The 24,208-nt window shown below is 57.1% G+C and overlaps 4 protein-coding genes across 4 annotated transcripts; all 4 read right to left on the reverse strand.

Moving 5' to 3' along the window:
- LOC140656809 (protocadherin gamma-A10-like) lies at nucleotides 1-5,070 on the reverse strand. Its single transcript, XM_072872974.1, has one exon. It carries the CDS (start codon nucleotides 3,652-3,654, stop codon nucleotides 952-954), a length of 2,703 nt encoding a protein of 900 aa, XP_072729075.1. The 5' UTR covers nucleotides 3,655-5,070; the 3' UTR covers nucleotides 1-951.
- Nucleotides 5,071-6,003: 933 nt separating this feature from the next.
- On the reverse strand, nucleotides 6,004-8,790 carry LOC140656812 (protocadherin gamma-B5-like). Its single transcript, XM_072872978.1, has one exon. It carries the CDS (start codon nucleotides 8,751-8,753, stop codon nucleotides 6,264-6,266), a length of 2,490 nt encoding a protein of 829 aa, XP_072729079.1. The 5' UTR covers nucleotides 8,754-8,790; the 3' UTR covers nucleotides 6,004-6,263.
- Nucleotides 8,791-12,527: 3,737 nt separating this feature from the next.
- On the reverse strand, nucleotides 12,528-17,134 carry LOC140656810 (protocadherin gamma-A10-like). The gene has a single exon (XM_072872975.1). It carries the CDS (start codon nucleotides 16,919-16,921, stop codon nucleotides 14,219-14,221), a length of 2,703 nt encoding a protein of 900 aa, XP_072729076.1. The 5' UTR covers nucleotides 16,922-17,134; the 3' UTR covers nucleotides 12,528-14,218.
- A 1,625-nt stretch (nucleotides 17,135-18,759) lies between these two features.
- Nucleotides 18,760-22,659, reverse strand: LOC140656814 (protocadherin gamma-B2-like). The gene has a single exon (XM_072872980.1). The coding sequence runs from the start codon at nucleotides 22,115-22,117 to the stop codon at nucleotides 19,628-19,630; it is 2,490 nt and encodes an 829-aa protein (XP_072729081.1). The 5' UTR covers nucleotides 22,118-22,659; the 3' UTR covers nucleotides 18,760-19,627.
- Between the last annotated feature and the right edge of the window lie 1,549 nt (nucleotides 22,660-24,208).

Here is a 24,208-nt window from a genome sequence, read left to right on the forward strand (position 1 = left end):
ACAGATTGCATGGTTGACGCTGATCTTCATCATTTGCAGATAGACTCCATCGAAAGACAAGTTGCTCAGACAACTTCTCCTTACCAGGGACAGTATTTGACTTCTCAGCATGTGCACGTGACAAGCAAGAGCATTTCTTCCAGTGATATTTTAAGGAAACACGTCTACGAATACGTCTTTCTCTTTACAGCTGTAAACATGAAAGGCACGTACAGGACAGTCAGGCAAATGTAACAGAGGTGATCTTCCACACATTATCAGAGACAAAGGCCCTCCTTCAGATCATTACAACGAGCAAGTCAAGAACTTAACACCTGCAGAAAGGAAGGGATCAGAACATACACTTCTAGATTATGTAGAGGTATTACCTAAGGTAGGTACATAATTCAGGTGTTTAGTAGGTAGCGCATACACAGTTTGCTCTTTCCAAGGCTCTCACTATGACATTTGTCATAAGTACATAATTAAGCTGTTACTGAAGAATTGACGACAACCTGCAAACACACAGGAAGAACCTCCCAGGGCTCCCAATACAGCTGGAATAACATGTGTTAGGCCAAACTTACTTGGGAAGCCAAAACTCACATTGCATGATACTACAGCTGGGCACTGAACAGGGAAAGGAGCAAACCATCCCTCTTGTGTCCTTCAACAGCCCCTCACGAACAGCTCCCATGACTCCCATTTCCAATCCTTCACAACTTGCATGGTGTTCTTTGACCTTCATAATTTGCAAGCACATGGCATCAAAGAGCCACTTGCCCAGACCATCTCTCTATAACATGCACCAGGATCATGCCACGGACTTCACAGAGATCTCTTTACATCTCTGTATGAAGAAGGAAGAGACATTTGTCTGCTCACTAGTCTTCTGGGAAGAAACATCAAGGGTCTAAAAGTAAGAGAGGAGCATGCCTCCAAGCAGGGCTGGATCAAGGAACAGCGTGCAACTCAGTCACGACAAAGCCTCGCGCTTAAGAAGTTCAAGGCAACAGTAGCCCCACTTCGCCTGCCTCCCACACCAGCTGTAACGCTGAGACACAATCCCATGTTCGCCTGCCCGGAGCAAGAGGCACCAGCACACAGCGCGTTGCTGACCAAAGTTTTGCCTTCCTCGCAACTAAACCTCCCTAGGCGGGACACAGAACAAGGGGGAACAGGCAGAGAAGCAGCAGAGGGAAGCGTCGCGGAGAACGTCTCGTCAGAGGAACTCACCGGGGGAGCGGCGGGGTCCGCGCGGCGGGCGCTGGCAGGGTCCTCCGCGAGCAGCGGCACGGGCTCGTCGGGCGGCGGCTGGGCCGGGAGGGTGTCGCAGCAGCTGCCGCCCGACAAGCGCAGCTGGCTCTTGCGCGAGTCGGCGGTGAGCGACACCTCGTGCGAATAGGAGTGCAGGAAGGCGCGGACGCCGTCGATGCCCACAAAGTGCGAGGCCGGGATGCCGCGCAAAGCGCCGCTGCCCGCCGCCGGCAGCTGCGAGCGGCGCCAGCGCCAGCGCCGCAGGCGCAGCGCCAGCAGCAGCAGCAGGAAGGCGAGGAAGAGGCAGGACACGGCCGCCACGGCCACCACCAGCCACCGCGTCAGGCTGCCGGCCGGCTCGCCCGGCGCCGCCGCCGCGCTGCCCAGCTCCGCCAGCAGCTCGGCCACGCTCTCGGCCAGCACCACGGTCAGCGTGGCCGTGGCCGACAGCGCCGGCCGCCCGTTGTCCTTCACCACCACCACCAGGCTCTGCCGCGCCGCGTCGCGGGCCAGCAGGAAGCGCGCCGTGCGCACCTCGCCGCTGTGCAGCCCCACGCGGAACAGCCCCGGCTCCGTCGCCTTGGCCAGCTCGTACGACAGCCACGCGTTCTGCCCCGCGTCCGCGTCCACCGCCACCACCTTGGCCACCAGCGCCCCGGGCTCCGCCGAGCGCGGCGCCAGCTCCACGCCCGCCCAGCCCGCGCCCGGCGCCGCCGCCGCCGGCGGGTACAGCACCTGCGGCGCGTTGTCGTTCTCGTCCACGATCACGAGCCGCACCGACACGTTGCTGCTCAGCGCCGGCGCGCCGCCGTCCTCCGCCCGCACCCACAGCCACACCTCGCGCACCTCCTCGTAGTCGAAGGAGCGCAGCGCGTACAGCGCGCCCGTCTCCGCCTGCACCGACACGTAGGACGAGAGCGGCGCGCCCCGCACCCGCCCCTCCGACAGCCGGTACCGCACGCGCGCGTTCTGCCCCCAGTCCGCGTCCGCCGCCCGCACCGTCAGCACCAGCGCGCCCGCCGCGTTATTCTCGGGCAGCCGCGCGCTGTAGCGCGCCTCCGCGAACACCGGCGCGTTGTCGTTCACGTCCAGCACCCGCAGCGCCAGCACCGCGCTGCTCCACAGCGCCGGCGACCCGCCGTCCGCCGCCCGCACCGTCACGTTGTACTCCGCCACCTCCTCGCGGTCCAGCTCCCTCGCCGTCACCACGCGGTAGTAGTCCTCGAAGGACTTCTCCAGGCGGAACGGGAGGCGCTCGGCCATGCTGCACCGCACCTCGCCGTTCGCCCCCGAGTCCCGGTCCTGCACGTGCAGCAGGGCCACCACCGTCCCCGACGGGGCGTCCTCAGAGATCGCGCTCAGCTGGGAAGTCACTGTCAGTTCGGGAGCGTTGTCGTTCACGTCGGTCACGGCGATCGCGACTTTCGCCGTGTCGGAAAGTCCGCCGCCGTCCCGTGCCTGCACCTCCACTTCGTAGGAGTCGCCTTCCTCGAAGTCCAGGCTCCGCACCAGCGTGATCGCTCCGGTCTCAACATCCAGCTGGAAAATTTCCAATGCCATGTGCGACACTTTCTTCAATGAGTATTTCACGTGCCCGTTCAGCCCCTCGTCGGCGTCGGTGGCCGTGACGGTGACGAGGACGGAGCCCACGGGCACGTCCTCCGGCACACGCACCGTGTACTCCGCCTGGCTGAACACGGGCGCGTTGTCGTTCGCGTCCAGCACCGCCACGCGGATCCGCGCCGTGCCCGTCCGCGCCGGCTCTCCGCCGTCGCTCGCCCTCAGCACCAGCTCGTGAAACGCCGCCTCCTCCCGGTCCAGCGCCTTCGCCAGCACCAGCTCGGGACGTTGATCGCCGCCGGGGCCCGCCTGCACGGCCAGCGAGAAGTGCTCGTCGCCGCTCAGCTCGTAGCTCTGCAGCGAATTCGGTCCCACGTCCGGGTCGTGCGCCTCGGCCAGGGGAAACCGCGACCCTGGGGCTGTCGTCTCGCTCATTCTCTCCTCCAGCTCAATTTCCTTGAAGCTGGGCGCGTTGTCGTTGATGTCCGTGATTTCCACTTCGATTCCGTAAACCTGCATTTCCCCCTCCACTATCACCTCACACCGCAGCACGCACTTCTCCAATAGCCGGCACAGCTGCTCTCTGTCTATCCTCTGCGCCGTCACTAAATGTCCCGTCTTCCCATGCAGAGCGAAATACTGCGTCCTACCTCTGTCTATGATGCTGAGGTCGCGGTGGCGGAGCGCCGGCAGCTCCAGCTCCAGGTCCTTGGCCACGTCGCCCACGAACGAGCCCTTCGGCATCTCCTCGGGAACCGAGTAGCGCAGCTGCCCCCACGCCGCCTCCCACGCCGCCACCAGCACGCACCACAGCAGGGCTCGCTCCCGCCGGCCCCGACGCCTCCCAGCCGCGCACATCTCCGCCGCGGCACTGCCGGCACTGCACTACCGCCGGCAGCTCCCCGCCGCCGCCCGCCGATCCGTCTCCCGATCCGGCTCGCCGCTCCCGGCCGCTGCCGCCGGCCCTCCGCCTCGCTGAAGCACGGCTCCGCACCGCGGGGACACTCGCAGACCGCCCGGCCGCCGAGACAGCCACAGAGCGAGCGAGCGAGCGAGCCGAGCCACAGCGGGCGGGGCTGCCTCCAGCTCTCCGGCCTTCCTCTCGCTCCTCCTCGGTCAACAGCGGCGCCCGCAGCCTACTCCCGGCACTGCAGGCACCCAGCGCTGCCGAGCGCTGCCCGCCCTGCCTTTCCCACGCGCAGCTCGCGGGAACCGGACAGTCCACGCGGAGACGTCGGTTCCCGGCCAGCGGTGATCTCCTGCCTTGGCTTTTCTCGAGCCCGTCTCCTCTTTCATCCTCCAGGCGACCACAACCAGGAGGAAGGCTGAGGCCTCCCGTGGGCGTGGTGTTTCTACCGCACAGGAAAAATGACTCGCTAGTGCCCATCTATGTAAAGTAAAATACTTTTTCGTAACATGAAGTGCAGAATATTACGAGTTTTGGCCCATGCGTCCAAAAGCACAATCTCTACCACGAATTTTTGTAGCTGTCTAGCTTTAACGCATAAGAAAACGGTTGCTGAAATTCCAGCTATGACATTCAGACCCGCCCCACGGAGAACCAGAGATAACAGACTCATTAGCCGAAACGGAAGCAACTTTTCTTTAAATACTTCCGTTCATATGGAACACGCTCCAAATTAACTGCTCCACAACCATTGATTGAGATCAGACATGTAAGGGCTGAAGAAGGTGGAGTCAGTCAATTGAAACTGAGACCCTAATCCCGTACAGCTCCCGAGGAGGTGAACTTGCTCAGGCACCTGCGCCGTGCTCAGGGATTTCTCCCTAGAAGACCTTCTTGGGAACACAGTACAGAAGAACGCTCCCCTGTTGCTCGAAAGTCATTCTGTCCCTCCCACCCCGGTTTCAGGCTACAGGTCACCTGATCACTTCGCACTGATTGTACGACAGCTACCGAGGAGGCAGGAAGCACCTGCAGTGAACCTGGCCAGAATCATCTGCTCGGCTCCCCGCACACTCCGCGGAAAATGGCTTTGCTAGTGCAGCAAGAAGAAAAACAGGTACATCTGCCTTTGCTCCTATGCTCATTCTGTGGCCCACAACAGCAAAGAGGGGTGATTGCACCCGTACGACAGGGTTGGTTTGCTCCAAATTTTTCTTGTGCATCTGTTTTCCCGATAGTCGTCTATTCTCAACGATATTTTGGAATGGGATGAGAGCAATGCAATGCTTCAGTCAAGTCACTGAGCTAGCGCCTACATCATTAAACACCCAAAGCTGCAGCTAATACTGAGCAAGGAATGTTAATGGACTCTAATGGGTGATTTCTCTTTTTAATAGGCCACATTAATTTAGGGTTTGTATAGTTTATACACATTTACACTGAAACAATTAATTGGATAGCTTGAACGACTAGGAAGGGGCTTTCATTTTGTCAGACATCGACGTGTAAAGGATTGCAACTTGTTAATTAAGTATTAATAAAGTAATAACGCGATCAACCAGGTCCAAGCACCTCTCTTTGGGAAAAGGGGAGAGGAAAAGAAGACAGGCTCCGAAATATAAAAGCCGACTTTTTTTTTTTTTTTTTTTTGAGATATCATACTACACTCTGTATGAAAGACAGATCAGGAACAATAAAACCACCATCCATGATGGAATTAAAAAAAAAAAAAAAAGGACAAATAACTGCACAAAGAAACAATGCCTGGAGAAATTAACCCATCCCACGTGGGCTACCATTTCTGAAGAAGCCTTCCACCAAAAGACGGGCCACACTCTCCTCCTTCATCAGGAAGGAATAACCTGTAACTTCTCCTTTCATGGAGAAAGCACGCACATTTCAGGAACGAAAAATCTCCAACACCAAGGGTCAAGCCATTCTCCCGACTCCATCATGCAGAATCCCCAGATTTCATGCTACACAGTAAGGATTGGTGCTCACCGTTAAAATGGGAAATAACCGTACAAAGAACTCGGAAAAATCATGCCTGGTTATAATTTATCCGTCCGATTAATGCTGCCATTTCTGCACCAGCCTTCCTCCAAAGCATGAGAGGGCGCACGGAGGAAGAGGGGAACATTCACTACGGATGAACAACCTGTAAGTTCTCCATTCATGGAGAAAACACGCACCTTTCCTTCGGGAAAACAGCGGGGTTCCATCCAGCTATCAACCAGCTTCAAGTACATCGCTTGGGGAAAAAAGAGCCGAGAGAAAAGCCTCCAACTCCAAGCCTCCGCCACATTTTTTCGTTATGCAGAATCATTAATTTGCCACGTTCACCGTTACTAACTCAAGCGACAGTTGTAGTCGAAACCTCTCAGCTGAACCTGAACCTGTGACCACTGATAAACCAAGGAGCGCCGCCGCTAACTGCCTGCTCTGAATGGAAGGGAGTTACCCCGATCTTTCATTCCTTCACGGAGACACGGACCGGCACTCCCCATTCACAACACCTGAAAAAAAACCCAGGGCAGTAGGAACGGCGGTTCAGAAAGGCTCAAGGAAAACAGCGGGAGCGCGCGGGCTTACAGACCTGCGGTGCGTCGGGGTCCACAGGCGGCTCTCCCGCGCCGGCGCTGCTGCTCGGGCTCCGCTTCCCGTAGGGCTCCCCGCCGAGAAGCTCCTCCGCGGGCAGGCTGGGCAGCGGCGGCGGCGGCGGCAGCCAAGCGCCCTCCGCGACGGCGCGGCCCGGCGCCGCGCACAGGTTGTACGAGTAGGGCAAGGTGCCCTCGCAGAAGTCGGCCGGGAAGGCGGCGCCGGCCACGGAGAAGCGCTGCGCGCCCAGGCAGCGCAGGACGGCGGGCGGCCCGGCCCGGCGCACCCGCGCCAGCACGGCCAGCGCCACGCTCAGCAGGAACAGAGCGGAGAGGAGCGCCAGCGCCAGCACCAGGTAGAACTGCAGCTCCGCCGGCGAGGCGGCGCCCGCCGCCCGCTCGCTCAGCTCCGGCAGCGCCTCCTGCAAGCTCTCGGCCAGCACCACGTGCAGCGTGGCCGTGGCCGACAGCGCCGGCTGCCCGTGGTCCTTCACCACGGCCACCAGCCGCTGCTTCGCCGCGTCCCTCTCCGACACGGCCCGCGCCGTCCGCACCTCGCCGCTGTGCAGCCCCACGCGGAACAGCGCCGGCTCCGGCGCCTGCACCAGCTCGTACGACAGCCACGCGTTGCGCCCCGCGTCCGCGTCCACCGCCACCACCTTGGCCACCAGGTACCCGGCCTCGGCCGACCGCGGCACCACCTCGAACGGGGCCGCGGCCGGGGCCGCTCCCGCCGCTCCCGCGCCCGCCGCCGCACCCGCCGCCGGCCACAGCACCCGCGGCGCGTTGTCGTTGCGGTCCAGCACGAAGACGCGCACCGTCGCCGTCGAGCTCCGCGCCGGCGCCCCGCCGTCCTGCGCCCGCACCGCCACCGCGAACTCGCGGCACTGCTCGTAGTCGAAGGAGCGCTGCGCGTACACCGCGCCGCTCCGCGCCTCCACCGACACGTACGGCGCCGCGCCCGCGCTGCCGCCCGCCAGCCAGTAGCTCACGCGCCCGTTGGCGCCCGCGTCCGCGTCCCGCGCGCGCACGCGCAGCACCGGCGCGCCCGCCGCGTTGTTCTCCGCCACGTAGGCGCTGTAGGCGTCCTCCTCGAACACCGGCGCGTTGTCGTTCACGTCCGACACCTCCAGCACCAGCGCCGCGCGGCTGGACAGCGCCGGGCTGCCCCGGTCCCTGGCCACCACCGTCACCCGGTGCTCGGGCGCCTGCTCCCGGTCCAGCGCGCTCGCCGTCACCACCTTGTACGAGCCGCCCGACGTCGCCACCATCGACAGCGGCGCCTCGCCCGACAGCTCGCACGACACCTGACCGTTCTCCCCGGAGTCCCGGTCCCGCACTTTCACCAGCGCCACCACCGTGCCGGCCGGCGCGTCCTCGGGCACCGGGCTCGATACCGACAACATCGTGATTTCGGGCGCATTGTCGTTCTCGTCCGTGAGGTCTATCTGCACCTTGCATTGACCGGTGAGCCCGCCACCGTCCCTCGCCTCCAGGCTCAACCTGTATTTACTCTTCTCCTCGAAATCGAGCGGCCCCGCCGTCCTGACCTCGCCGCTATCGCTGTCCACACTGAACAACGCGCGGACGCCGTCCGGGACGTTGCCGAAGGAGTAGGAGACCCGCCCGTTGGAGCCCGCGTCCGCATCCGTAGCCCGCACCCGCAGCACCAGCGACCCCGCAGGCAGATTCTCCCGCACTCGCGCCTCGTAGACGCTTTTACTGAACACGGGCGCGTTGTCGTTGGCGTCCGTCACGTTCACCCGAATCTGCACAGTCCCGGACCTCACGGGGTCCCCGCCATCCACCGCCGTCAGCACCAGCTCAAAGGAGCTCTGCTTCTCACGGTCCAACGCTCTCTCCAGCACTAATTCCGGCTGCTTGCTTCCATCCGAGCTCTCCTTCACGGTCAGAGTGAAGGATGGGTTGCTAGTGAGCTCATAAGTCAACAGCGAGTTGCTTCCCAAGTCCGCGTCTCGGGCCGTCTCCAGAGGAAAACGAGCACCAGGAGAAATGAACTCGTTGATCTCGAGGTCCAGAGCAGCCTTGCTGAAGGCCGGGGAGTTGTCGTTCACGTCCTGGATGGCCACCTCGACGTGGAAAACGTTCAGCGGGTTCTGCACCAGCGCCTCGAAGCTGACGGAGCAGGACGCCGACTCGCCGCACATCTCCTCCCGGTCCAGCCTCTCGCTCACGTACAGGTTCCCGGTCTCCCCACTCAACGCGAAGTATTGCTGCTCCGTGCTGAGCCGCAGCTTGCGTGCCGGCAGGTCCGCCGGGCTCAGCCCCAGGTCACGCGCCAGCGGCCCCACCAGCGAGCCTCTGCCCAGCTCCTCGGGGATGGCGTAGCGGATCCGCTCCGGCGCCGCCCGGCAGCACAAGCACAGCAGCAAAGCGGGCAGCAGCACTCGCCCGGACGCTCGCCGGCGGCTCGGCCTCTGCCTGCCCGCCATTCTCGGCAGCGCTCGCCGCGCTCCTCCTTCCTGCCGCTGCTCTCCTCCCTGGCTCCCTTCCAGCCGCTCTCCGCAGCGAGCGCAGCGGCCGCCGGAGGGCAGCGATCTCGGCGCCGGCTCGGACGCCGCTGCTCCCCGCGCCGCGCCGCCTCTCGCCTCTGCTGCCCGTGCCGCTGCCGCTCTGGCCGGCGCCCTGCGAGCGAGCAGCCTGCGGGGGCAGGACGCTGCAGCGGCTGCGGCTGCGGCTCCGGCGCCGCTCCGCGTCGGCCAACAGCGGCACCCGGAGGCGCCGCGGCGCTACTGCAGCTGGCTCACGGCCGCGCTCACAGGGGCCCGGGCTTTCCACCGGTGTTTAATGGCTGCATCCAGCTTTGGGGTCTCCTTTTTATTAGAATCAGGAAGCGCAGAAGCACTTGCCCAATGGAACTCCAAAGACGTTTAAAACTGACATACGCTGTGGGGTACTTTTAGGTCATCTCCTTGAGCCGCAATGAATAGTCAGAGGGAAATCTGCATGGCAGAGCAATAAATAAAGGAACTCAGCTGCCCTTAATAAAATCAAGGTGGAACTGTAAGAGCACGAAACAATATTATAGCTAGGGAAGACTTCCAGAGCTTTATAGCACTCTGTCAGGTATTTTCAATTCTGCTTTTATACATGGGACAAATACCAAGAGGGAAATATTTGTCATGCAGTAATCAACAAGCAATCCCAAACAGAATGAAGCAAAAGTCATTTCAATCCTGTCATGCTGGGCCTGCAAAGCCTTTCCATCTTCCCTGCATTTCTTCCTTTTGCTCATGGGTGTCTCTGACGTTTGTCCCACTGTTGATTTTTCTTGTAGGGAGCAGAACAATTACCCTGAGAAATATACTTCACCCCACAGGTAATGTCTATAGCTGTGTGCTAAGGCAGCAGAATAACCTTTATTATCTTGTGTCTCTTTCACAAAAGAAGTCCCTTCTTTTGCATCTCCATACTTGGGGGGCAAGGCCAGGTCAAGTCTTTCATAGAATAGAATGATTTGAGTTGCAAGGGCCCTTTGAACCCCTCTGACACAGTCTGCCACTGACCCCCAGTCTGTTCATGGAGACCTAGTCTCAGCTGGGTTGCCACTCTGCACTTTGAGGACTGCAATAGGGATGGTTTTGCTTTCTTTCACTACAGACAAGTGTGCCTCTGGGAGCACACGTATGCCTATGAAAGCCTTCCTCTTTACAGCTGTAAATGTCAAAGGTGTGTACAGAACTGGCCCTGCACTCAGACAATTGGAACAGATGTGACCTTCCACATTTCATCAGACCCCCTGAAGTCTAGCTGTAGCTCATGACAACAAGCAAGGCAAGAGTTAGAAACATACAGAAATGAACGGAATTTCTTAGGCCAAACTTATTGAGCAGAAGGAACTCAACTTGCATGTTACCACAACTGTGCGCCTAATGGAGTAACTATGACAAGCAGGGAAATGACCATATCTTCTTCTGTGGTTCCCCCGTCAACAGCTCTCCCCTGAGTCTTCTCTACAACAATACACAACTCATGGGTCTGCTTCTGACCCTCTTAATTGGCAAAAACATATCATGAGATGATGAGGCACCATGATCACACCAAGAAGAGAGGTATGTTTGTCTGCTCACCACCGTTCTCAGAAGAAACAGAAGGATTCTAAAGCACATGAATGAGCCATGGCCAAAGTACAAGAGAAGCAGTCATCCAACAGAGAATGGGTCACCAAACTAGAGACTTAGGTAGAATCTCCTCCCCTCTTTCATCATATGCACTGTTCCACAGAGATGCAACTTCTACTGTAGTCATGCTTTCATCTACTCTCCCTACCAAAACCAGAACACAAATGTACCCTCACATCTCCTGCCTTCCATACCAGCTGTAGCATGACCATAAGCACTAACACACAATGGAAGATAGCCTGCTGCTTATAACTAAACCAACATACATAGGAGACCAGGAAAATAATAATAATAAAAAAAGAAAACAAAGAAGCAACACAAGGAAGAAGGAAAAGAGAAAATGTTCTCAGAGGAAATACATTGGGAGGACATCTCAGTCTTCACTGCAGGCATTGAAATTCATCCTCCAGAGCACCTGGACATCACTGAGGTCTAAAGCTTCAAGTTTGACCTATTAAAGTCTTAATCTGCACTACACAGCAGGGGGGGGTCATTTTATGAAATATTCATCAGCTCTAATCTTTTTTTTTCCCCTATAATATGGCCTGCTAACGTCCCTACAAATAAAATGCTGTAAGTCTAAACACCTTATCATGAGCACCTTTCTCAAGCTAGAGCAAAAATACAAGAGATTCTGCTTTAGCTTTTGCTTCTTTTTCCTCACACATAAAATTCTGCCTTAGGTGGCTGAAGTAAGCTTTTGCTGCAAAACAACATGCACAGTTTCAAATGCAAAAGCACTCTCCAGAAATGGAGGAAATGAACCATCACCTTCCAAGAAACAGAAGCCTGAAAGAAAGTGTAATTACAGCTATGAAAAAACTCTACATCACAATAGTACAGGGAGATACAGGTGGATCAAGGAGGTTTCACACAGGAATTGTAAGCTGTTCTACCCATGCATCATTGTTCTACACGCACAGTTACTGCACAAATACTTTATGACTGGAGGACTACCATTGCCTTTCAGGACAGGGAAACCACGACCACAGCATAAATGGCACAGGCCTTGGCACCAGGCATGAAATCAAGTCATTGCTCAGCCAAAGCCACATGGACCACCTGTTTTCCTAGTTCAAAACCAGACTCTCACCCTCCTTGCTCTGCATTCACAGCTTTTTGTTGCACCATGGATAATACCCAACTTTTGGCCAGGTATCAACCACAGGTGAAAGAGCATTTCATTCAGTGACATTTTAGGGAAAGAGAAGTATGTCAAAGTCTTTCTCCTGGCAGCTGTACACCTTCAAGGTATGGAAGGAAAGTGCTCCCCAGCCTGATAATTTTAACCAATCTCTTCTTTGAAGGACTATCAGCCAAACTGAGGCCCAGTTTTAGAACATGTGAAGAAACAAGGAAGGAATGTGAAACCAACAGAAGTGAAGGCATCATAGCTGAACATGTCAGATTATGTCAACTGTAGTAGGTACACAAGAAGAGTATCCAGCTGGGAAAAAGTACATGGGAGGATCACACAGGAGTTCACACCAAAGACCATAGGCACAGCTCTCCAAGTCATTGCTTTGGACAAGAAGAAAAGGAAAATGGCCAGAACCACACCTATGGGACCCATACAGCAACTAGGAGAAACGGAACATTTACACCTACCTTGTAGACATTTCAAGCTAAGCCACAGCAAACTCTTCCACCTGCCCTGTCTCTGTGCAGACAGAATGCTTCAACGTGCTCCACTATCATGTAACAGGGAAGCTAACTTTGCAGACAGACACCATTGAAAGACATGCTGCACACACAACTTCTCTTTACAGAGAACAAGCATCACAACATGGACGCAGGCATGGAGACTTCTCTGCTCATCACACTCATTTCAAGAAACGTAAAATGTTCTAAAGGGCACAAGCGATATGCAGCTTGGTTAAAGCCTCAGTCGTCAGTATCAGCTCAAAGGCACCATCATTCCTCCTCAGCACACAGGCAATTTGGAAGATGTGTGACTCTGCGACTGTTAATGCAATGCTTACGTCTATGCCCAATACCTACCGTTCACAGGAAAAGCTGTATCCAACGTGATGGTGGATAAAATGAGTAACTTCCTCGCACATGCCTCAAATAACAAGCCCCAAACCCAGGAATTCCTGACAAATGTACCCTCCCATCCCCTACATCCCCACCAATTTTAATACCAACAAAACATCAGCAGGTACCTCACATGAGCATGAGCCATTAATAATGCCTGAAGGTTAGTCAAGGCTGGGAAAAGCTTAATACCACCAGGATGAAACTCTACATCATAGTCTTACAAGGACATATAGGTGGAAAAATGACATTTCACACAGCAGTTACTAGAAATAGAACCCCTGAGTCATGTTTGCACTTCCATGGCTATTGCTTGCAGCCAAACTTGTCAGAGGACTGTCATCCCCTTTCAGGATGCGGGAAAAGGGGTTTTAGTGTAAGTGACAGAGGCCTTGGCACTAGGCATGATATTAAAGCACCGCCCAGGCAGACGGAGCATACAACCCCCTCTTTTCCTGCTTCAAAGCCAGTCTCTTGCTGATACTGCCAAAACTTCTCACCATCTGTATGTGACAAGCAAGAACATTTGTTCCAGTGACATCTTCAGACACGTTATCAGACACACAGAGGCCCACCTTTACCTCAAGGGAAGAATTTAACTACCATTCACAAGGAACATCATGCAATAGGAAAGCAAACTGATGAACTCACAACATCCAAAACCAAGACACCTTCAGACTCATTTTCAGTAGTTCAGCAATAAACCCTGGGAATCAACAAAACACATGCCATGTCTCCACCAGTACCTCCCCACACACAGCACCCCCAAGACTCCCCTCAAACCCTTCACAGATTGCATGGTTGACGCTGATCTTCATCATTTGCAGATAGACTCCATCGAAAGACAAGTTGCTCAGACAACTTCTCCTTACCAGGGACAGTATTTGACTTCTCAGCATGTGCACGTGACAAGCAAGAGCATTTCTTCCAGTGATATTTTAAGGAAACACGTCTACGAATACGTCTTTCTCTTTACAGCTGTAAACATGAAAGGCACGTACAGGACAGTCAGGCAAATGTAACAGAGGTGATCTTCCACACATTATCAGAGACAAAGGCCCTCCTTCAGATCATTACAACGAGCAAGTCAAGAACTTAACACCTGCAGAAAGGAAGGGATCAGAACATACACTTCTAGATTATGTAGAGGTATTACCTAAGGTAGGTACATAATTCAGGTGTTTAGTAGGTAGCGCATACACAGTTTGCTCTTTCCAAGGCTCTCACTATGACATTTGTCATAAGTACATAATTAAGCTGTTACTGAAGAATTGACGACAACCTGCAAACACGCAGGAAGAACCTCCCAGGGCTCCCAATACAGCTGGAATAACATGTGTTAGGCCAAACTTACTTGGGAAGCCAAAACTCACATTGCATGATACTACAGCTGGGCACTGAACAGGGAAAGGAGCAAACCATCCCTCTTGTGTCCTTCAACAGCCCCTCACGAACAGCTCCCATGACTCCCATTTCCAATCCTTCACAACTTGCATGGTGTTCTTTGACCTTCATAATTTGCAAGCACATGGCATCAAAGAGCCACTTGCCCAGACCATCTCTCTATAACATGCACCAGGATCATGCCACGGACTTCACAGAGATCTCTTTACATCTCTGTATGAAGAAGGAAGAGACATTTGTCTGCTCACTAGTCTTCTGGGAAGAAACATCAAGGGTCTAAAAGTAAGAGAGGAGCATGCCTCCAAGCAGGGCTGGATCAAGGAACAGCGTGCAACTCAGTCACGACAAAGCCTCGCGCTTAAGAAGTTCAAGGCAACAGTAGCCCCACTTCGCCTGCCTCCCACACCAGCTGTAACGCTGAGACACAATCCCATGTTCGCCTGCCCGGAGCAAGAGGCACCAGCACACAGCGCGTTGCTGACCAAAGTTTTGCCTTCCTCGCAACTAAACCTCCCTAGGCGGGACACAGAACAAGGGGGAACAGGCAGAGAAGCAGCAGAGGGAAGCGTCGCGGAGAACGTCTCGTCAGAGGAACTCACCGGGGGAGCGGCGGGGTCCGCGCGGCGGGCGCTGGCAGGGTCCTCCGCGAGCAGCGGCACGGGCTCGTCGGGCGGCGGCTGGGCCGGGAGGGTGTCGCAGCAGCTGCCGCCCGACAAGCGCAGCTGGCTCTTGCGCGAGTCGGCGGTGAGCGACACCTCGTGCGAATAGGAGTGCAGGAAGGCGCGGACGCCGTCGATGCCCACAAAGTGCGAGGCCGGGATGCCGCGCAAAGCGCCGCTGCCCGCCGCCGGCAGCTGCGAGCGGCGCCAGCGCCAGCGCCGCAGGCGCAGCGCCAGCAGCAGCAGCAGGAAGGCGAGGAAGAGGCAGGACACGGCCGCCACGGCCACCACCAGCCACCGCGTCAGGCTGCCGGCCGGCTCGCCCGGCGCCGCCGCCGCGCTGCCCAGCTCCGCCAGCAGCTCGGCCACGCTCTCGGCCAGCACCACGGTCAGCGTGGCCGTGGCCGACAGCGCCGGCCGCCCGTTGTCCTTCACCACCACCACCAGGCTCTGCCGCGCCGCGTCGCGGGCCAGCAGGAAGCGCGCCGTGCGCACCTCGCCGCTGTGCAGCCCCACGCGGAACAGCCCCGGCTCCGTCGCCTTGGCCAGCTCGTACGACAGCCACGCGTTCTGCCCCGCGTCCGCGTCCACCGCCACCACCTTGGCCACCAGCGCCCCGGGCTCCGCCGAGCGCGGCGCCAGCTCCACGCCCGCCCAGCCCGCGCCCGGCGCCGCCGCCGCCGGCGGGTACAGCACCTGCGGCGCGTTGTCGTTCTCGTCCACGATCACGAGCCGCACCGACACGTTGCTGCTCAGCGCCGGCGCGCCGCCGTCCTCCGCCCGCACCCACAGCCACACCTCGCGCACCTCCTCGTAGTCGAAGGAGCGCAGCGCGTACAGCGCGCCCGTCTCCGCCTGCACCGACACGTAGGACGAGAGTGGCGAGCCCCGCACCCGCCCCTCCGACAGCCGGTACCGCACGCGCGCGTTCTGCCCCCAGTCCGCGTCCGCCGCCCGCACCGTCAGCACCAGCGCGCCCGCCGCGTTATTCTCGGGCAGCCGCGCGCTGTAGCGCGCCTCCGCGAACACCGGCGCGTTGTCGTTCACGTCCAGCACCCGCAGCGCCAGCACCGCGCTGCTCCACAGCGCCGGCGACCCGCCGTCCGCCGCCCGCACCGTCACGTTGTACTCCGCCACCTCCTCGCGGTCCAGCTCCCTCGCCGTCACCACGCGGTAGTAGTCCTCGAAGGACTTCTCCAGGCGGAACGGGAGGCGCTCGGCCATGCTGCACCGCACCTCGCCGTTCGCCCCCGAGTCCCGGTCCTGCACGTGCAGCAGGGCCACCACCGTCCCCGACGGGGCGTCCTCAGAGATCGCGCTCAGCTGGGAAGTCACTGTCAGTTCGGGAGCGTTGTCGTTCACGTCGGTCACAGAGATCGCGACTTTCGCCGTGTCGGAAAGTCCGCCGCCGTCTTCTGCCTGCACCTCCACTTCGTAGGAGTCGCTTTCCTCGAAGTCCAGGCTCCGCACCAGCGTGATCGCTCCGGTCTCAACATCCAGCTGGAAAATTTCCAATGCCATGTGCGACACTTTCTTCAATGAGTATTTCACGTGCCCGTTCAGCCCCTCGTCGGCGTCGGTGGCCGTGACGGTGACGAGGACGGAGCCCACGGGCACGTCCTCCGGCACACGCACCGTGTACTCCGCCTGGCTGAACACGGGCGCGTTGTCGTTCGCGTCCAGCACCGCCACGCGGATCCGCGCCGTGCCCGTCCGCGCCGGCTCTCCGCCGTCGCTCGCCCTCAGCACCAGCTCGTGAAACGCCGCCTCCTCCCGGTCCAGCGCCTTCGCCAGCACCAGCTCGGGACGTTGATCGCCGCCGGGGCCCGCCTGCACGGCCAGCGAGAAGTGCTCGTCGCCGCTCAGCTCGTAGCTCTGCAGCGAATTCCGTCCCATGTCCGGGTCGTGAGCCCTGGCCAGGGGAAACCGCGACCCTGGGGCTGTCGTCTCGCTTATTCTCAGTTGCGTTTCCGACTCTTGGAAGCTGGGTGCGTTGTCGTTGATGTCCGTGATTTCCACTTCGATTCCGTAAACCTGCATTTCCCCCTCCACTATCACCTCACACCGCAGCACGCACTTTTCCAATAGCCTGCAGAGCTGCTCTCTGTCTATCCTCTGCGCCGTCACTAAATGTCCCGTCTTCCCATGCAGAGCGAAATACTGCGTCCTACCTCTGTCTATGATGCGGCCGCCGCGCTGGCGGAGCGCCGGCAGCTCCAGCTCCAGGTCCTTGGCCACGTCGCCCACGAACGAGCCCTTCGGCATCTCCTCGGGAACCGAGTAGCGCAGCTGCCCCCACGCCGCCTCCCACGCCGCCACCAGCACGCACCACAGCAGGGCTCGCTTCCGCCGGCCCCGACACCTCCCCGCCGCGCACATCTCCGCTGCGGCACTGCCGGCACTGCACCACCGCCGGCAGCTCCCCGCCGCCGCCCGCCGATGCGTCTCCCGATCCGGCTCGCCGCTCCCGGCCGCTGCCGCCGGCCCCTCCGCCTCGCTGAAGCACGGCTCCGCACCGCGGGGACACTCGCAGACCGCCCGGCCGCCGAGACAGCCACAATGCGAGCGAGCGAGCGAGCCGAGCCACAGCGGGCGGGGCTGCCTCCAGCGCTCCGGCCTTCCTCTCGCTCCTCCTCGGTCAACAGCGGCGCCCGCAGCCTACTCCCGGCACTGCAGGCACCCAGCGCTGCCGAGCGCTGCCCGCCCTGCCTTTCCCACGCGCAGCTCGCGGGAACCGGACAGTCCACGCGGAGACGTCGGTTCCCGGCCAGCGGTGATCTCCTGCCTTGGCTTTTCTCGAGCCCGTCTCCACTTTCATCCTCCAGGCGACCACAACCAGGAGGAAGGCTGAGGCCTCCCGTGGGCGTGGTGTTTCTACCGCACAGGAAAAATGACTCGCTAGTGCCCATCTATGTAAAGTAAAATACTTTTTCGTAACATGAAGTGCAGAATATTACGAGTTTTGGCCCATGCGTCCAAAAGCACAATCTCTACCACGAATTTTTGTAGCTGTCTAGCTTTAATGCATAAGAAAACGGTTGCTGAAATTCCAGCTATGACATTCAGACCCGCCCCACGGAGAACCAGAGATAACAGACTCATTAGCCGAAACGGAAGCAACTTTTCTTTAAATACTTCCGTTCATATGGAACACGCTCCAAATTAACTGCTCCACAACCATTGATTGAGATCAGACATGTAAGGGCTGAAGAAGGTGGAGTCAGTCAGTTGAAACTGAGACCCTAATCCCGTACAGCTCCCGAGGAGGTGAACTTGCTCAGGCACCTGCGCCGTGCTCAGGGATTTCTCCCTAGAAGACCTTCTTGGGAACACAGTACAGAAGAACGCTCCCCTGTTGCTCGAAAGTCATTCTGTCCCTCCCACCCCGGTTTCAGGCTACAGGTCACCTGATCACTTCGCACTGATTGTACGACAGCTACCGAGGAGGCAGGAAGCACCTGCAGTGAACCTGGCCAGAATCATCTGCTCGGCTCCCCGCACACTCCGCGGAAAATGGCTTTGCTAGTGCAGCAAGAAGAAAAACAGGTACATCTGCCTTTGCTCCTATGCTCATTCTGTGGCCCACAACAGCAAAGAGGGGTGATTGCAGCCGTACGAAAGGGTTGGTTTGCTCCAAAACACCCAAAGTTGCAACTAATACTGAGCAAGGAATGTTAATGGACTCTAATGGGTGATTTCTCTTTTTAATAGGCCACCTTAATTTAGGGTTTGTATGATTTATACACATTTACACTGAAACAATTAATTGGATAGCTTGAACGACTAGGAAGGGGCTTTCGTTTTGTCAGAAATCCAGGTGTAAAGGATTGCAACTTGTTAATTAAGTATTAATAAAGTAATAAGAGGCGTGGGGACCATTTCTACATGTGAAATGTGCAAATGGACTTTATTCAAGTGCCTAACTGCTTGTCATTTTGATTATGCCCTTTGTCGTTGTCGATATGTTCTCAGACATATGGGTAGAGGCTTCTCCTTGTAAACGGGCAGACACAACAAGTATTGCAAGAAATGGCTGACAGACCGACTTCCTCGATTTGTATTGCCCTGTCAACGCGATCAACCAGGTCCAAGCACCTCTCTTTGGGAAATGGGGAGAGAAAAAGAAGACAGGCTCCGAAATATAAAAGCCGACTTTTTTTTTTTTTTTTTTTTTTGAGATATCATACTACACTCTGTATGAAAGACAGATCAGGAACAATAAAACCACCATCCATGATGGAATTTAAAAAAAAAAAAAAGGACAAATAACTGCACAAAGAAACAATGCCTGGAGAAATTAACCCATCCCACGTGGGCTACCATTTCTGAAGAAGCCTTCCACCAAAAGATGGGCCACACTCTCCTCCTTCATCAGGAAGGAATAACCTGTAACTTCTCCTTTCATGGAGAAAGCACGCACATTTCAGGAACGAAAAATCTCCAACACCAAGGGTCAAGCCATTCTCCCGACTCCATCATGCAGAATCCCCAGATTTCATGCTACACAGTAAGGATTGGTGCTCACCGTTAAAATGGGAAATAACCGTACAAAGAACTCGGAAAAATCATGCCTGGTTATAATTTATCCGTCCGATTAATGCTGCCATTTCTGCACCAGCCTTCCTCCAAAGCATGAGAGGGCGCACGGAGGAAGAGGGGAACATTCACTACGGATGAACAACCTGTAAGTTCTCCATTCATGGAGAAAACACGCACCTTTCCTTCGGGAAAACAGCGGGGTTCCATCCAGCTATCAACCAGCTTCAAGTACATCGCTTGGGGAAAAAAAGAGCCGAGAGAAAAGCCTCCAACTCCAAGCCTCCGCCACATTTTTTCATTATGCAGAATCATTAATTTGCCACGTTCACCGTTACTAACTCAAGCGACAGTTGTAGTCGAAACCTCTCAGCTGAACCTGAACCTGTGACCACTGATAAACCAAGGAGCGCCGCCGCTAACTGCCTGCTCTGAATGGAAGGGAGTTACCCCGATCTTTCATTCCTTCACGGAGACACGGACCGGCACTCCCCATTCACAACACCTGAAAAAAAACCCAGGGCAGTAGGAACGGCGGTTCAGAAAGGCTCAAGGAAAACAGCGGGAGCGCGCGGGCTTACAGACCTGCGGTGCGTCGGGGTCCACAGGCGGCTCTCCCGCGCCGGCGCTGCTGCTCGGGCTCCGCTTCCCGTAGGGCTCCCCGCCGAGAAGCTCCTCCGCGGGCAGGCTGGGCGGCGGCGGCGGCAGCCAAGCGCCCTCCGCGACGGCGCGGCCCGGCGCCGCGCACAGGTTGTACGAGTAGGGCAAGGTGCCCTCGCAGAAGTCGGCCGGGAAGGCGGCGCCGGCCACGGAGAAGCGCTGCGCGCCCAGGCAGCGCAGGACGGCGGGCGGCCCGGCCCGGCGCACCCGCGCCAGCACGGCCAGCGCCACGCTCAGCAGGAACAGAGCGGAGAGGAGCGCCAGCGCCAGCACCAGGTAGAACTGCAGCTCCGCCGGCGAGGCGGCGCCCGCCGCCCGCTCGCTCAGCTCCGGCAGCGCCTCCTGCAAGCTCTCGGCCAGCACCACGTGCAGCGTGGCCGTGGCCGACAGCGCCGGCTGCCCGTGGTCCTTCACCACGGCCACCAGCCGCTGCTTCGCCGCGTCCCTCTCCGACACGGCCCGCGCCGTCCGCACCTCGCCGCTGTGCAGCCCCACGCGGAACAGCGCCGGCTCCGGCGCCTGCACCAGCTCGTACGACAGCCACGCGTTGCGCCCCGCGTCCGCGTCCACCGCCACCACCTTGGCCACCAGGTACCCGGCCTCGGCCGACCGCGGCACCACCTCGAACGGGGCCGCGGCCGGGGCCGCTCCCGCCGCTCCCGCGCCCGCCGCCGCACCCGCCGCCGGCCACAGCACCCGCGGCGCGTTGTCGTTGCGGTCCAGCACGAAGACGCGCACCGTCGCCGTCGAGCTCCGCGCCGGCGCCCCGCCGTCCTGCGCCCGCACCGCCACCGCGAACTCGCGGCACTGCTCGTAGTCGAAGGAGCGCTGCGCGTACACCGCGCCGCTCCGCGCCTCCACCGACACGTACGGCGCCGCGCCCGCGCTGCCGCCCGCCAGCCAGTAGCTCACGCGCCCGTTGGCGCCCGCGTCCGCGTCCCGCGCGCGCACGCGCAGCACCGGCGCGCCCGCCGCGTTGTTCTCCGCCACGTAGGCGCTGTAGGCGTCCTCCTCGAACACCGGCGCGTTGTCGTTCACGTCCGACACCTCCAGCACCAGCGCCGCGCGGCTGGACAGCGCCGGGCTGCCCCGGTCCCTGGCAGTGATGGTGATATTGTAAGTGGAGACCTTTTCCCTGTCCAGGGCACTGGCTGTTATTAGTTTGTAGGTGTTCTCTGCTGACGGTTCTAGTCTGAAAGGCAAATCGCCGTCGATGTTGCAGCTCACTTGTCTGTTATCCCCCGAGTCCCTGTCACGGACATTGATCACAGCTACAACCGTGCTCGGGACCGAGTCTTCGGGTATCGGGTTCAAGATAGGCAGGAGGGCAAGGGTTGGCGCGTTGTCGTTCACGTCTAGAATGTCTATGTGCACTTTGGCGTGCGCAATCAGCCCGCCCCCGTCCTTGCCTTCAACAGTCGCTTCATAATATTTCTCTTCTTCATAATCTAAGGGGCCTGTAACTTTCACGTCCCCTGTTCTGGAGTCCAGAGTGAAGAGCTGGCGAGCACTGTTTGCGATGTCACTGAAAGAGTAGGTAATTTCTGCATTTGTACCTTCGTCGCCGTCAGTAGCTTTCACCTGAAAAGCTAAGGAGCCCTCTGGCAGGTTTTCCAGCACTCGAACCTTGTAGATCTCTTTGGTGAATACCGGCGGGTTGTCATTTGCGTCGGTCACGTTAATCTTAATCTGGGTGGTCCCGGATCGGACTGGATCCCCACCATCCACCGCCGTCAGTATCAAATGGTGATTTCTCTCTTTTTCTCGATCTAAGCTTTTCTCCAGTACCAATTCCGCGTGTTTCGTCCTATCAGGACTCTCCCTCACTACAAGGGAGAAGAGCGGGTTGGGGGTAAGTTGGTAGTTTTGTAATGAGTTCGCGCCAATGTCGGGGTCTCTGCCACTGCTCAGTGGAAACCTGGTCCCAGGAGGCGTGGACTCGATCATTTCTATGGCAACAAATTCTCTGTCAAACTGCGGCGCATTGTCATTGATATCCTGGATAGTAACGCTTACATGAAATATATTGAAAGGGTTTTCCACGACTGCTTCCAAACTGAGGACACAGGGCGACACGGCCCCGCAGATGCCCTCTCTGTCTATCCTCTCGTTTATCCGCAGATTTGTATTATCTTCCCAGAGAGTAAAGTATTGCTTTTCGTCACCAGACACTATCCGCAGCTTGCGTGCCGGCAGGTCCGTCGGGCTGAGCCCCAGGTCCCGCGCCAGCGGCCCCACCAGCGAGCCTCTGCCCAGCTCCTCGGGGATGGCGTAGCGGATCCGCTCCGGCGCCGCACGGCAGCACACTGGCAGCAGCACGGCCAACAGCGCGACCCGCCCGGCGGCTGCCCGGCCCTGCGCTGCCGGTCGGACCTCCATTCTCTGCTTTGCTGAAGCGTATTCCGCAGACGATTTTAAATTAGGCTTTCCAAGCAGCTGAATCAGTACGTGAGAGAAATAAATATATGAAAACCACGTTGCTGGTCGGAGGACGGGCTGACTCTTGCAGTTCTTCCTCTTCTCTCTGCTCTGCTCCGTGCGGAGCGGCACTGCGCGGGCGCCGGAGCCGGGGAGGAGCCGCCGGCAGAGCCGCTTCTCCGCCTTGGCCAATAGTGACACCCTGAGTCTGTGCCCGAGAACCGCAGCGTCCGAGAGGAAGAGAACAGCCCGAAGGTCCTACTACGCACGCCCTTAAATGGCACTCAGACGCGGGCTGGAAAACACGGGTGTTGTCAGTAGCGCGAAACAGAAAACTTCTGTGTTGAAACCGTGCATCTAGGAATTCCCATTGTCTGAGTTTCTTACACTTGCAAGTATTCTGCAAGACAAATCCTCCCCCATTGCTCGGAGGATGTGGGGCAGGATCTCTATCTCTGCCCCACAGTGATCTTACTGGTCTCTAGTGTGAGGGCGCGGGCGTGTCCCCGTTGCCACCGGGAGGAAATGGCAGGACGGGACGAACGCTGCAGCACTGCACGTAGATAGTGGTTTTATTTTCGATATTTGGGAGATCCCGAGCTAGCACTCAGCTTTCCCACTTTGAACAGTGATCGCTGATGGACGAGCAAAGCCGGGAATCCCAGCCCAGAGATGGGATTTCCCATCCCACTGGGATCCCATGTCTTTCGACATTCAAAACCCAGCATCATCGTATCAGTGCCATACAACCCAGCCCCGAATTTCTTTTGTCTGTGTCTCTGACAAACCACGTCCTCATCTCCTAAGCAGGCCGTTACTGCAGCGGGTCTCAAATATTAAGAATATTTTCTGGCAAATGTCGACGGCAGTTACAGTTGCTTGAACAAGCCAAGAGAAAACAGACTGATCCCTCCCTCATGAAAAGCCGTTGTATGTCACCTGTACATTAAAACGTTGTCTCTCTTACGTCTCTCTTTTTTTTAAGGAAAAAAAAGACCTGAAGGAGGGCTGTATCACCGCAGCCCCTTATGCAGAAGACAAGAAACGGTTAGAAAACCCTCCACACTACCTACCCGGTGGAGTACCTCCGCATATAGACCAACGCTGAGTCTCTGTAGGTGCCAATGTGTTCCCCTTGTCAGTAAGGTGTCGTTAGAAAATATGTTTTCCTGCTAACTCTGGCCATTCATCCAGTGGAGGATTTGTTTTCCTCCAGATGCACCTATACACTACTCACGGTAACAAATTAACAACGTATCAGAACGAGAAGTTGGTTTGAATTTGTAGTGTTTCAGGAGTCAAGAGGTAGCAAGCATGTGGACATCTCTATATGAGGTCGAGAGAGGACTGTGGATATTTACATAGGGACGGGGGGAGTCTGCTGAAACATGTCGGCCTCCCGACATGTTTCACTGCCTCCTATATAGCGAGAATTGCTTATCACAATCCAGACACACATTTTCATGCACCTTCACACACCGAAGCACCCTCCGAATCGCTGTTTCCAAGCGGAGATTGATGTCTCCTAGCTCCAGGATTTTGTCTTCCAGCTTGTACCCGAGCCTGCGGGCCACAGCACAGTTAAGTCCCAGGAAGACGCAGCTAAGAACCAGCCTGCATCAGAGAGGGAAACATTTTCTTCCCACGTGCATATCGCATGTGAGTTTGTGCCTGATGGATGGCAGCAGAAAGGAGTAACGACCACAAGGTTAGTTCATGTAAAGCATAAGGTTATGTCTCAGCTTACATTCCTACCACACACAAAGGTACCAGTACAAAGTCACGACATTTTGGCAAGATCTAGGATCAGCGCAAAAAAACTGTGCGGACCTTCACCGGGAACCTTAACGTATGATTTTCTCTCAACTTGAAAGCAGTAATTTTTTATTTGCCACTAGTTTATTTTGTTTAAAATGCAATGACACAATGTATCACCAACTCAAATAGCAGAATAACAAACAATAGAGCAACGTAACATTGCTCATTAATTATATTCTTGAAGTCTTAAAAGCCTGTTCAGTCCATTATGAAAGATCAGTAATGGAGGTGAAA

The sequence above is a fragment of the Ciconia boyciana genome, chromosome 9 (assembly GCF_034638445.1).
Source record: "Ciconia boyciana chromosome 9, ASM3463844v1, whole genome shotgun sequence".
Taxonomy (NCBI): domain Eukaryota; kingdom Metazoa; phylum Chordata; class Aves; order Ciconiiformes; family Ciconiidae; genus Ciconia; species Ciconia boyciana.